General features: G+C 44.5%; 1 protein-coding gene across 4 annotated transcripts in view; it reads right to left on the bottom strand.

Moving 5' to 3' along the window:
* Positions 1-14,327, bottom strand: part of NLRP7 (NLR family pyrin domain containing 7) — a 61,876-nt gene that overhangs the window by 28,152 nt on the left and 19,397 nt on the right. The window contains exon 7 of one of the 4 annotated variants that reach the window (XM_027097320.1): positions 14,091-14,186. The exons of the other annotated variants lie outside the window; for them this stretch is intronic. Coding sequence (XP_026953121.1) covers positions 14,165-14,186 — 22 coding nt within the window. The 3' untranslated portion in view covers positions 14,091-14,164. Of the gene's footprint in view, positions 1-14,090; positions 14,187-14,327 lie in introns of those variants that run through there. 4 annotated transcript variants of the gene reach the window in all.

Genomic DNA, 14,327 nt, shown 5'->3' with positions numbered 1-14,327 from the left:
TTGCAACACTCTTTCTGAAATATTGAACAGGGCTTGTATTTCAGACCGCAAAATGAAGCATGGGGAGAAAGAAAGGAAGGAGAGAGGAAGGGAGGGGAGGAGGGTGGGGGTAAAGTACTGGCCAACTGTTTGTGATGATGATTTACTGGAAACACTCCAAAAACACTTTCATTTATTTCCCCACGGTCAGAACTTAACAGCTTTCCACACCTAGATGCAAGGGAGGTTGACGATGTAGCCTTTTTTCCAAATAGCTCTGTGGCAAGCTGAATATTGGTACTTCCATTACCAATGCAGTGAAAGGTAATAGAGTTGTAATAAGCAATTCCAGTCCTTGTCATAAGAGCCTACTACGTGTCAGGCACTGGTGACAGTACAACACACCAAGGCAAACATTATCCCCACCATGACAGGATTTATCGTCCAGGAGTAGAGATCTTCAAGAAGTGAGAAAATCAGTGTCTCGTGAGAGAGGAACTAGAGGATCCCTTGGAGCCCCTTCCTGTGAAAGATTCCATTATATAGAGACATTGAGGGAGATGCAGGGGTGAAGAAAGGGGAAGACGGCAGCTGTCTCTACCAATGTATCCAAAGGCTCAGATGTAAGACAGAGGGTGCAAACGTTCAGTATAACTAGAGCTCTGACTGTGACAGAAAAGAGTAGCTGTGGACGATGCTGGGCATGGCCATGGAAGCCACATAAATAAATGCACATTTTATCCTTAAGGCAAAGGGAGCTCACCAAGCATTCTGATCATGGATGTAATATGATGATTTCTACACTGTGTGAAGACCCTTCTGGTTGCAGTGAGAGGAAGGACATACGCAAAGAAAACAAAAGCATGGTAGGTGGGGGGAGACAGAAGAGTTGAGAATGGCTCACCTATTTCTAGTGCTGACAACCAGAACGATATAGGTTCCGTAACTAATACTGGTAACCCAGATGGAGGTCCAGCTGTGAGTGACAGGTACACGTAGGTCTTGAGACCTGGTAACATATTCTCTAGCTCTGTCCTTATTTTTCAAGATTGCCTTGATTATTCTGCGTGTTTTGGATTTCAATACTAACTTTAGGGTATTAGTGTTCACAAAACACCCACCTGGATTTCACATGAGATTGTATCCAAGCTACGGATCAATTTACAGAGAATCATCACCTCTTCAATCTTTCCATCCTTCGAAGTTTCAAAACTTAAATGTGGTATATTTCACCATTTAACTTCATGTTCAGTAACGTCTCTAAATAATATCTTACAGTATTCCACGTAGAGAATGTGCATATCTTTTGTTAGATACCCACCAGAAATATCCACTAGCTACATCTCCTCCAGAGAGATCCCTACTTACATGACTTTTATTTTGTAAGTAGTATCATTCTTTAAATAATTTTATTGCTTCTGTTGGTTGCTGGTAGTATAAAAATAAAATTGATTTTTTATATGGAATGTGTCTTGCAAAGCTCACTTCTTAATCTTAACCGTTTTAGACTATTTAAGATTATTTTTAGGTTCAAACATTTTTAGGATTTTTTTTCCAAAATTAATTTCTTTTTTTTTTTTTTACTGTCTTATTACCTGGCTAGAACCTCCAGTACATTAATCAATAGAAGTGGTGATAGCAGGTGCCCTTTTCTTAGTACCAATATTATGGGGAATATTTTTAATATCTTACCATTGAGTAAGCTAATTGCTATAATTTTTTGTAGATACTCATTGTCCCAGTTAGAAAATTCCTTTGTATTCTTCTTTTGCTAAGTTTGTTTCCATTCAAAAATAAGAAGGAACATATCCAGTGAAATCAGTTAGGAGGCTGCTACATTATTCCAGGTGAAAGTCGATAACCACTCTGAGAAAGTAGACACCTTTGACATATTCCAGGCACAGAAGCCATACTTCATTTTATTGTTTAGAAATGATGGGTGGGCAGGTGGCAGGGTCAACAAGAAGTCTGAGTTTTTTGTGGTTACCAGAAGGTAAGGGGGAGAGGGATGAATTGGGAGACTGGGATTGACACACACACACTACTGTACATAAAATAGATAACTAATAAGGACCTACTGTAGAGCACAGGGAAATCTACTCAATACTCTGTAATGACCTATACGGGAAAAGAATCTAAAAAGAGTGGATAAATGTATAACAGATTCACTTTGCTGTACACCTGAAACGAACACAACATTGTAAATCAACTGTACTCCAATTAAAAAAAAAAACTCTGAAGTTTGTAAATTGGGCACCTGGGTGGACAAAGGGGACCTTTTTTGCCCTCATGCCCACCCACTGGCGTTGATACTGTAGATGAACCATGATAGGTGTGATAAGAAAAGGATACATTTGGGGCAACATCAAGAGACATCAGAGAGCCTCTGTTGTCCCAAACTGAAAAGTGTTTTCCTTTTCATTGAAATATAATCGACACAGAATATTGTGTAGGTTTAAGGTATACAATGTGTTGCTTTGATACATTTACCTATTGTAAAAGGATTGCCGTTGTAGCATTAGCCAACACCTCCATCACATCACATAGCTGCCACTTCCTTTTTGTGGTTGGAATAATTAAGACCTGCTCTCTTACCAAGTTTGATGATGATCATACGATACTGTTGTCTGTCATCACTATACCGGGCACTAGGTCTCCAGGACTTATTTGTCTACTAGTTGCAAGTTTGTACCCTTAAACATCAGCTCCCCATTTCCTCCACCCCCCAGCCTTTACGCACCACCATTCTGCTCTCTGTTTCTACGAGTATGGATTTTTAGGTTCCACATTTAAGTGATATCATACAGTATTTGTCTTTCTCTGACTTATTCCACTTAGCATAATGCCCTCAAGGTCCATCCTTTTTGTCATAAATGGCAAAATTTCCTTCCTTCTTTCTCATGGCTGAAATATATATATATATATAATTTTTTTTTTTAAGCAGGCACACTCATCACTCCATCACAGCACTGATCTAACCTATCTCTCCTTCTCAAGGTGCCCTCACATTTGGTGATCTGTTTCTGCGGGTTGATGCTACCGTTGCCTGGTCTCATGGGTATTAGGAAAGGTGAGGTTTGAAGGCTGAGATGGCATCTCCTTTCCCTACCCCAGCCCTGCCTCTCTTCCTTCTGTGTTTACCCCCAAGTTCTTTCATCTTCCCCATTACAACACCAAGACTGGATCTCCAGTCTGCCTTCCCTACCTGCTTCCATCATCCCGTTTCATACAACAGGTGCACGGAAGAATCAGGAGGTGGGGGAAAGGACCAAATTCGACCTCCATTAACACCTGTGTTCCTGAGGCAAGATACGTCCTTTCTATTTTCACATTTGCCGAAAGGAGGGAACAATAGCTCCTTCTTAGTAATACATGAGTTCATGACGTCATGCTACGGGTTTATTTTTTTAAGATTTTTTTTTTGATGTGGACCCTTTTTAAAGTGTTTATTGAATTTGTTACACTATTGCTTATGTTTTATGGTTTGGTTTTTCGGCTATGAGGCATGTGGGATCTTAGCTCCCAGACCAGGGATCGAACCCGCACCCCCTGCATTGGAAGGCGAAGTCTTAACCTCTGGACCGTCAGGGAAGTCCCCCGTCCTAGGGACTTCTCAGTGCTCCACAGTTGTTACACCATCACCACTGGCACCAAAGTTTCCTAACTTTGAGTTAGGAAAAGGAACTAAAGCTTCAGAACATGGATACGATTACTCGGAGAATGTCCATCCCCTTCTACTATTCCTGGTCCATGGACGGGGCGACCAGTTGCCCTGAGATATTCCCCACATGGGCGGTCTTTGCTTTGCCTCTTCACACTTGTTCCTCAACCACTAGAAACTGGTTTCTCACCCCACACTTCCTCAGAAGCTGCTTTTGTCACAAACACTAATGTGTTTCCTGGAACTCTCAGTGGACGCTCCTCAACCCTTATTTTGTTCTTCTGGTACTTGTGTACGACCACTTCCTCCTTGAAATAGTCACTTCGATGGCTTTTTCTGACACCTGTCCCTACTCACTTCTGACAGTCCCTCCACCACCGAGTTTTCGGGCTCTCCAACGCCAGAGCTTTAAGGTTCTATGGTGGACCCACGTTTCTCTGAACGCAAGCCTGGTTGACTTCATTTAATGCCATGGTTTCAATTTCTCTATGATAGATGCCCGAACCTGTTTCTTTTTTTTAATATTTTTAAAAATTTTATTTATTTTATTTATTTGTCTTTGGCTGTGTTGGGTCTTCGTTGCTCCGCGCGGGCTTTCTCTAGTTGCGGTGAGCGGGGGCTACTCTTTGTTGCGATGCACAGGCTACTCATCATGGTGGCTTCTCTTGTTGCAGAGCACGGGCTCTAGGCGCCCAGGCTTCAAGAGCTGTGGCTCGTGGGCTCTAGAGCGCAGGCTTAGTAGTTGTGGCGCACAGGCTTAGTTGCTCCATGGCATGTGGGATCTTCCCAGACCAGGGCTCGAACCCGTGTCCCCTACATTGGCTGGCGGGATCTCAACCACTGCACCACCAGGGAAGCCCTGTTTCTCTTCTAAATAGAGTCACATTGGTGGGTTAGGGCTTCAACATGTGCATTTGGACACAATCCAGTGCATAGCAGGGACTGTCCTAAGCACTGCTTGGTGTCAGGAGCATTCCTGGCCTCTGCCCACTAGACGCCAGGACCACCCACCCACCCACCCAATGTGTGACAACCAAGTCTCTCTGGACAGTGCCAAATGTCTCCTTGAGGACAACATTAAGAGCCACCCAGATAAGAACCCCTGGCTTGTAAGGACATAAATAGGGTGATGGAAAAAGGTGGGTGTGATGGGGGACGGACATCCATGAGATCTGGTGGTCAGCTGGGTGAGGACGTGTTGACTGTGCTGAGAAGGGCGGTCACATCAAATACTGAAATGCCACAAGAACGCTCACCCAGCAGACAGAAAGAACAGCAGGTGGAGAGCCCAAGGCAGGGAAGTAGCAAGACACCCACCAGCACGACTGCAACAGAGCGAGCAAGGGGAAACCCGGCTGAAAGGGGAGCAAAGAGGTCAGCAGGGCCAAATAAAGGACTTTTTGGTTCATCTTTTTCTTTGTAAAATATCTCGGTCTATTTATCCTCTCCAGCTTTGCTTCCTCTCTTCTCATTCACGTGGACCCTATTGCTAGTCCTCTAAAAAGAGGGGTGTCTTACCCTAAGCGGAGTTTGCAGAATTGCCCCAGACTTGGAACCCTGCCTTTTCCCCCAGATTGAGTGGTCAAAGATGGTGGTTATTTTGGGGGCAAGAACCCTGTAAACCAGGGTTTCTCAACCTTGGCACTGTTGGCTTTCGGGGCTAGATAATTCTTCGCTGTACGGAGTGGGGGAGGGGGCCGTAGTGTGCACTGCACAACGTTTAGCAGCATCTCTGGACTCTACCCACCAGTAGCACCACCTCCCCGAGTTGTAACAGCCCCAAATGTCTCTTGACGTGGGGGCGAGGAGAGAGAAGAATCACCCCATTTGAGAACTACTGGGCTGGAGAGAGATCCCGGAATCTAGCCTGGGTGCCGGAACAGGAGCTGGGCATGCTCTGAAGGAAGAGTCAATGCGACCCAAATGGACTGAGATTTAGGATGGGATGTCAGGCAGTGGATCTGCTGGAGACAAGAGATCCCAGCCCAGCCCTGACCTAAATGTCCGTGTGAGTTTCGCTCTCCCGTCATCGACGGTTCCATTGGGTCACTGAATTCTGATCAGGGTCCTCTGCCTCCACAGAAAGCATGGTATCTCCCCGCTCTATCTGGATCCATCTCTTAGATGTGCGTTGGGTCTGTGCTCTGGACACTGGAGGTTTCTCTCTACCTTAAGTGCGAAGGTTTCCCCACCCCTCGCCCCCAGACCACGATGGAATGTTCCACTTCTGGAGGACCCAGACACTTGGTGATCACACACCTCTTGTTCGGAATCCAGGAATCCGAACTGCTGAAAGAGAAGGTCTGGCAAGTAATCCTGGAAAGAAGTATCAAGCCCTGAGTCTCCCTGGATTCAGCTCTCCGCGCCATCCTTCTTACTGAGCCTTTTATAGAAGTGACTTTATAACCCCAACTCTGTCTTTCACAAGCGCCTTGTGCAAAACAAGAGTGTTACTTGCTTAGTGTTTAGCATCACCTGAACTCCAGAAGAAGCTGAGGTTCCCATCAGCCACTCGTCGGGCAGCTGTGACTGCCTCTGGTTTACTGGTTTCTGACTTAACCTTGGTTGCCTCTCCCTTAACACTGATGCTGCAGCCCCTGGAAAGCTAGTCAACTCTTTCCCAGTGAGGTGTAACGTGGCGGTTCTGACCTCTGCTTTAGCAGCTCATCCCGAGTGGACCTTGCATACTTCCGAGGTGCCTCAGGACACAGTTCTAAATCAACAGGTCATGGAAACGGCCCAAAGTCCATCAGCAGGAGAATGAGTTTTGCTTGTCTCTACAGCATAATGTGAAAGAATAAACAGACAGAGTGTGGGACGTCTCTGGCGGTCCAGTGGTTAAGACTTCGCCTTCCATTGCGGGGGGTGTGGGTTCGATCCCTGGTAGGGGAGCTAAGATCCCACACGCCTTGCGGCCAAAAAAACCAAAACATAAACAAAAGCAATATTATACCAAATTCAATAAAGACTTCAAAAATGGCCCACACCCAAAAAAAAAAAAAATCTTTAAAAAAACAAAGAGTAAACAGAGTGAACTCAGCAATAAAAAAGAATGAACTACTGAAATACAGGCATACCTTGTTTGATTATGCTTTGCAGGTTTTCTTTTGTTTTTTTTTTGTTTTTTTTTTTTACAAATTAAAGGTTTGCGGCAACTCTGTCGAGCAGGTCTACCAGTGCCATTTTTACAACAGTGTTTGCTCACTTTCTCTCTGTGTCACATTTTGGTCATATTTGCCTTATTTCAAACTTTTTTAATATTATTATGCTTTATTCTTATTATTATCCGTGATCAGTGATCCTCGATGTTACCATTGTAACGATTTTGGGGTACCAAAAACTACACCTACGTAAGAGAGAAAATGATAAATGTTGTGTGTGTTCTGACTGCTAAAAAAAACCCACAAGAGGTTAGCTAAGTATCCCCTTGGGGGAAGGACTCGCCTTCCCATGCCTTGGTTTCCTGGTTCATACGCATGGCCTGGAAGAGAGCCCTGGTGAGACCAACCCCAAAGCCAAGAGTTCGCCTCCACTTCTAGTAGTAGGTGTCCCCCACCTTCTCTCTGGGACTCACCAAGGCTGAGCAGAATGGTGAGAGGATGAGCCATGATTCTGCAACCATTCAAGCCCTCTGGCCCCAGCAGAGCTGAGCCCTGAAGGGACTGAGGCTGGGACGCTGAGGGAGGCCCTCCTGACACCACAAGGCTGAGGTTTTTAACACCTGCTGTCTCGAAGGAAGAGACACTACCCCTCCTAGGTCTTGTCTTTACCCAGCTGGGGACCCGTGGGAGGGTGCAATATCCTGAAGACATCACATGCTGTCCATCTGCAGTGGGGTTTTCAACCTCCGGGTGTTTAGCAGCACCCTTGGCCTCTGCCCACTAGAAGCCAGTAGCACAGCCGGTTGTGTGACCCAGAAAAATCCAGAGTAGTCAAACCCATACAGACAAAGTAGATTAATGGGTACAGGGGTTCCTTTGGGTGACGAAAAAGTCCTGGAACTAGATGGTGGTGCTGGTGGCGCAATGCTGTGAATACACTGAGTGCTGCTGAATTGTACACCTGAAGATGATGAAAATGCTAACACTGATGTGATGTGTATCATGCCATGATTTTTTAAAAGTCTCCAGATATTGCCAGATTGGGGGCAAAATCATGCTCAGTGGCAGGGAGTCCTCTCCCTGTTTCCTTCTTTATAAATAGATAAAATAACATGGTCTTTGGGGGGCAGGGGGGAATGAACTGCTGCAGAGTGTCAATCAGAATGTATTTAAAATTCTGGGAGGGTCTGGCCCGGACACTGTCAACCACAACCTCTCTCGACTATATTTGTATCTTTTTAAAAATATTTATTTATTTATTTTGGTTGTGCTGGGTCTTCGTTGCAGCAGGCGGGCTCCTTAGTTGCGGCTCGCCCGTTCCTTAGTTGCGGCATGCGGACTTCTTAGTTGCAGGATCTAGTTCCCTGACCAGGGATCGAACCCGGACCCCCTGCATTGGGAGCGCAGAGTCTTAACCACTGCGCCGCCAGGGAAGTCCCTGTATCTTTTTTAAAAAACAGAAATCCTACCCAAGAGCTTTGTACTCAAGGAGAATGCTGAATTTTGACTCCGTCAGCCTCACCTCTAATACCGTGATCACTCCTTCTGATCCATACTCAATTCCTCCATCATCTATTCCTTTGAAATCCTTGCCTAACCAGGTCCCACTAAACACCGGTATCCAAAAGCCTGATTTAAGTTAGTATCAGCTGAGTGTCACCCCAAATACCACAGCAGCCTTGAGTGTTTGAGCAGATTTATCTTAATAAGGGCCTGCTAAGGATGGCAATGCAACACAGAGAAAGAAATTGGGTCCTTCCTGGGATCAACGAGCAACTAAGGTAAGCCATACTACCTCCGTACTTGAGTTCATAGATCTACGTTAACTTGGGGTCTTTATCTTCTAGTTGATGGGTTGAAAGAACTAATGTGATGTTTAACCCACAAAAAATATGGCACAGAAGGAATAATGTGAAAGGGATATGAAAGGTAAAATGAGACATAGAAAATGGGAGACAATATATAAAGAGATAAAAGCCAAATTTTTCCCCAGAGTTCTGAATCCCCAGCATAAAATAAAAAATAGGAAATAAAAGGAATATCCGTACTTAAACATGTCAGTACTCAAAGACAAATCGAAGAGAACATCTCAACAGCCAGAACAAAGGGGTGACTGACTGCAGAGAAATGCTACAAAGAAATGCCAATTTGACCCAGAGCAGATATTCCAACAGCAACAACGAAAGCTAAAACCTATGCAATAATATCTTCAAAATGTTGAGGGATAACACCTGTTAGCTTTCAAGTGTATACAAGCTAAATTATTCAAGGTTTCCGCCCCCTCCACCCCCCGCTGCGTTTGGTCTTCGTTGCTGCACACAGGCTTTCTCTAGTTGCAGCGAGCAGGGGCTACTCTTTGTTGCAGTGTGTGGGCTTCTCATTGCGGTGGCTTCTCTTATTGCAGAGCACGGGCTCTAGGTGCATGGGCTTCAGTAGTTGTGGCACGCCGGCTCCACAGTTGTGGCTCACGGCTTAGCTGCTCCGTGGCATCAGGGCTCGAACCCGTGTCCCCTGCATTGGCAGGCGGTCTTAACCACTGCACCACCAGGGAAGTGCCAAGAATAAAGTTTTAAGAATACATTTCATCTCACCTAAAAATGTGAGATTTGGGGTTTTTACAGTTATCAGGTGAAAAGTGTCAGGGAGAAAAGTTCACTGAAAACGTTATCCTAAATCCAAAACAAATTGTGTCGTTTAAGCTTTCAACCTGAATCACTAACTATAGGCCACTGTTTCTGTAGCTGGGACTTTATGATAATGTTCCCTATCGATAAAGACTCCTGTATCAGTATAAGACTACTTAAGGTAGTCTTATCACCTACCTCTTAAGTTTGGTGGAAATATTAAGGAAGGAGCGATTACTCACTTTTGTCAGTGCCTAGAAATTAGCACCAAATGGTGACTTTATTTTTTAAAGTTCTGAACTGGCTTTCCAGCCTTTTCTACGAGTTACCAGCAACAGGTATGGATTACGTACACACAGAATCACTGAACATTTAAAGAGAAGAGTGATGTGGTCAGATGTATGCTTCTCAATAACAGGATAGTTCAGCACAGGAACTGGCAAACCATAACACGTGGGCCAAACCTGGCCTGTTGCCTGTTTCTGTAAAGTCTCATTGGAATGCAGCCCCGTCCACTCACTTATGTGTTGTCTTTGGCTGTTTCACACTATAATGGCAGAGATGCGTAGTTATGACAGACCATAGAGCCTGCAAAACCCAAAATACTGGGTTGGCCCAAAAGGTTCGTTTGGGTTTTTCCATAACATCTTATGGAAAGACCCACATGAACTTTTCGGCCAACCCAGTATTAGCTAGCTGGCCCTTCACAGAGGAAGCTTACCAACTCCTGGATTAGAAGATCATAAAAGTGATTAAGAAAACCACAAGCCTCACTGATCATGTAGGCTCATTGGGCAACTATTATATTAGGCCAAGAAATACCTGCACGAGGGCAGAAAAGTAGAAGAAACCCACGTAATCATCTAGGAACGTTGTAACATTTGTTCCTAGACTAAGTAAGCCAAGTTCACCCTAAGTTAGCTGCTGGGCATATTAATAAGTACAGCATCAAACAAAGTGCTTTGCTTTTTATTATCCTTGTGAGAGAAAACATTTTAACATCAAGTGGGTGCGTGACTTGTGCGGAATTTACCAGAAACCGGAGGGTGAAAAACCAGTGCTCAATTCTACATTTTGATCTACATTTTGATTTGAACGTCAAGTGTAATTAACGTTTGACGTCCTTCATTAATGAGATGTCTTAGAGATATCAGACGGCCCCCTTTGGGGACACGCGAGAGAGTTATCTTCCTTCAGGAAAGGAAGTGACAACATAAGGACCTGGCTGTTCTGGCATTATTGCATTCAATCGTCAACTGTGGACTGCTTTCTTTCACATCCTTCAACAGCTTCTGGATTTCCACGGTAGGTTTGTCTATCTTCAACCTGAGTGTCCTTAGGGGGCCATTCTTCTGTTTTAAAGCCTCCAGGAGCACCATTACTCCACTCTGCCCCAAGATGTTCTGGCCCAGGTCCAGAGTTTCTAGGCTCTGGTTGCTAATAAGAGCAGAGGCGAGATCCTGGCAACTGAAAGGGGTGATGGAGCAGCCCCAGAGCCTGTTGGGAAAGTACAGAAACCCACTCATTTAAGCGAGCTCTTATAGACAATCTACCGTGTTGCCAGGCGTACTCTTACTTGCTGAGGACCTAGCAGCAAAGAAATGAAAATTATTTTCTTCACGGAGCTTATTTTCGTGACATCAGGACACGTTGTATTGAAGACGGGATATAACAGTGTCAGAACAAAATAAACAGGATTAGGATTAATAGAACAGAGAAGGATTAAGTAGATTTGTGATGGTCAGTGAATTCCACATTGCAAGGATGATAGGAGGGGGGAAAAGTGAACCACTTTGAGTGAATGGTTTTGAGTGAACCATTATGATATTTGGGGGAAGGAAGCCAGTGTAGCTGAAATGCCAAGCTAGCAGGAAAGCAGAAAGAGTGGCTCATAACTATTTATAGGATCCCGGAGAATCTTGTAGGCTATTATAAAACCTTCAGATTTTATCCACAGTGATACGAGGAGCTTTTGAGTCTTTTGAAAGGCAAGTGCTATGGCCTGGCTTGCAAGTTGAAAGACACCTCGGGGGTGATGGGTTGAGAACCAACGCTGGGAAATCAGGAACTGAAACGTGCAGACTACATTCAGAGATAATGCAATAAATCCAGAGGACATACTGAGTGAAGTCAGTCAGACAGACAGAGACAGATATCTTTATATGGTATCGCTTACATGTGGACTCCAAAGAAACGGTCCAAAGGAACCTATTTACAAAACAGAAATGGAGTCACAGATGTAGAAACTAAACTTGTGGTTACCAGAGGGGAAAGGTGTCGGGGAGGGATAAATTGGGAGATTGGGATTGACACATACACCCCACTATATATAAAACAGATAACTAGTAAGAAACTACTGAATAGCACAGGGAACTCTATTCAATACTCTGTAATGGGGGCTTCCCTGGTGGCGCAGTGGTTGAGAATCTGCCTGCTAATGCAGGGGACACGGGTTCAAGCCCTGGTCTGGGAAGATCCCACATGCCACGGAGCAACTAGGCCCGTGAGCCACAACTACTGAGCCTGCGCGTCTGGAGCCTGTGCTCCGCGACAAGAGGGGCTGCAATAGTGAGAGGCCCGCGCACCGTGATGAAGAGTGGCCCCCGCTTGCCACAACTAGAGAAAGCCCTCACACAGAAATGAAGACCCAACACAGCAAAAATAAATTAATTAATTAATAAACTCCTACCCCCAACATCTTCTTTAAAAAAAAAAAAAAAACTCTGTAATGACCTATATGGGAAAAGAATATAAAAACGAGTGTGTATATGTGTAACTGACTCACTTTGCTGTACACCTGAAACAAACACAACATTGTACATCAACCCTAGTCCAATAAAAAATTTAAAAATCCCTACGACAGCTGGTAACCCAGATGAAGCATTAGTGGTACAGGTGGTGGGGTGGCAGACGGTCATCTCGTAGGTATCTGGAAAGAGGCGCCTCAGGAGAGTCTGAATGTGAGGTGTGAAATGATGAAAGGCACAAAAGAGCAGGAGCCTGAGAGTCGGGGAACAGAATAGGATTGTCTTCTCTTAGACGCTACAGCTAGCTGAGTTATTTAAGCTAGTGATGCATTATGTTACCACGGCCTCCATTCCTTATCTCCTTTTCCCAGAGCTCCTTCTAGACTAAAAGACGTCTTTGCCGATGGAGGACAGAGGGAGACACTCTTTGGGGTAGATACAGCTCATGCCAGCTTATACATGCCCTAGTTAGCCAACCCAAGCCAGAATGACCCCTCAGCCACATGCCCTTGACCGCTGCATCATCTGCACATCTAACTATATGCGGAGTCTCTAAGCATCCTTGTGCTGCCCCAGGCACTATGGTAGCCACTGGAGATACAGAAAATAGATTCAATTTCTCTCTAAATAAAATTAACAAGTAAACGGATGAACAAAACATGGTACATCCATACAATGGGATATTACGTAGCCATATAAGGAATGACATGCTTACACCTGCTACAATGTGGATAAAACCTTGAAAATATTACGCTCGCTGAAAGAGGCCCGACACAAAAAGCCACCTATGAAATATACAGAATAAGTTAATCTTTAGAACAGAAAACACCTTTGTGGTTGCCAGGAGTGGAAGGGAATGGAGAGTGACTGCTTCGTGGGAATAGAGTTCTCCACTGGGGATGGTGAGAAAGTTCTAGAACCGGACAGTGGCAGTGGTTACACAAGTACAGTCAGTGCCACTGAGCTGTTTACTGAGTGTACAGTGGTTCATTTACGTCGTGTGCATTTCCCCCTCCATAAAAATAAGTGTTTAAAAATGTATAGTTCTGGTGACTGGGCAGGACAATACTAGAGTCAATTTATTATTTGTTATAGAGAACAGATCATGCTGCAATAGGACAGTCAGAAGACCTCTGAACTATCAAAACTAGTTTGTGCTCCCCCAAAATAACTAAGGTGAGGCGTATTGGCAGACAGCCCTGCAAACTCCAGGGTCTGTATGCTCTAGTCAAAAAAAAAAAAGAAAAAGAAAAACCCACGAAATACAAATGAACTTATTTACAAAACAGAAATAGACTCAGACATAGAAAACAAATTTACGGTTACCAAAGGGGAAAGGTGGGGGGAGGGATAAATTACAAGTTGGGGATTAAAATATACATGGTACTATATATAATACAGATAACACACAAGGATCTACTGTATAGCACAGGGAAGTATACTCAGCATCTTATAAAAACCTACAATGGAAAAGAATCCAAAAAAGAATATATATATAAAACTGAATCACTTTGCTGTACACCTGAAACACAAGATTGTAACTCAACTGTATTCAATAAAAATTTTTTAAAAACACTAAGGACAAAGACCTTGCAGTGAGAGAAAGAACTGGGTGGGTTCTGGGAACTGAGGGGCTAGTTGAGTGATGTACACACCAAGGTGGGGAGCAAAGCATGAGATGAAGTTCGACAGACAGGAAGGGGGTCCCTCATAGACAGTGGTCTGAGACTTGGTAGCAAATATGGATTCACATGCTTGTCATATAAAAACGTGTACAATGAGGGCTTCCCTGGTGGCGCAGTGGTTGAGAGTCCGCAGGGGACGCGGGCTCGTGCCCCGGTCTGGGAAGATCCCACATGCCGCGGAGCGGCTGGACCCGTGAGCCATGGCCGCTGAGCCTGCGCGTCCGCAGCCTGTGCTCCGCAACGGGAGAGGCCACAACCGTGAGAGGCCCGCGTATTGCAAAAAAAAAAAAAAAAATGTGTACAATGAGGCTGATGAGTTTACAAAGTAATTCACCCAGTGCATTGATTGTGCTGTTATCAGGATGGGTCATAGAGAAGACTTGCCCATTCTGTAAGGAAGAGTTAAATGTCCTAAGTCACAGCTAATTAATATCAGATGGGATCTGAACCAGCTTCTGATGTCAAAGCCCCTGTTCAATGCCTTCGCTATGGTGCTGGGCTCGTGTTCACTGATCCAGAGAGATGAATTC

Source organism: Aethalodelphis obliquidens, unplaced genomic scaffold (genome assembly GCF_003676395.1).
Source record: "Aethalodelphis obliquidens isolate GAN/ISIS:26980383/991018 unplaced genomic scaffold, ASM367639v1 scaffold113, whole genome shotgun sequence".
Classification (NCBI taxonomy): Eukaryota; Metazoa; Chordata; class Mammalia; order Artiodactyla; family Delphinidae; genus Aethalodelphis; species Aethalodelphis obliquidens.
This window is presented reverse-complemented; position numbering and strand designations above follow the sequence as displayed.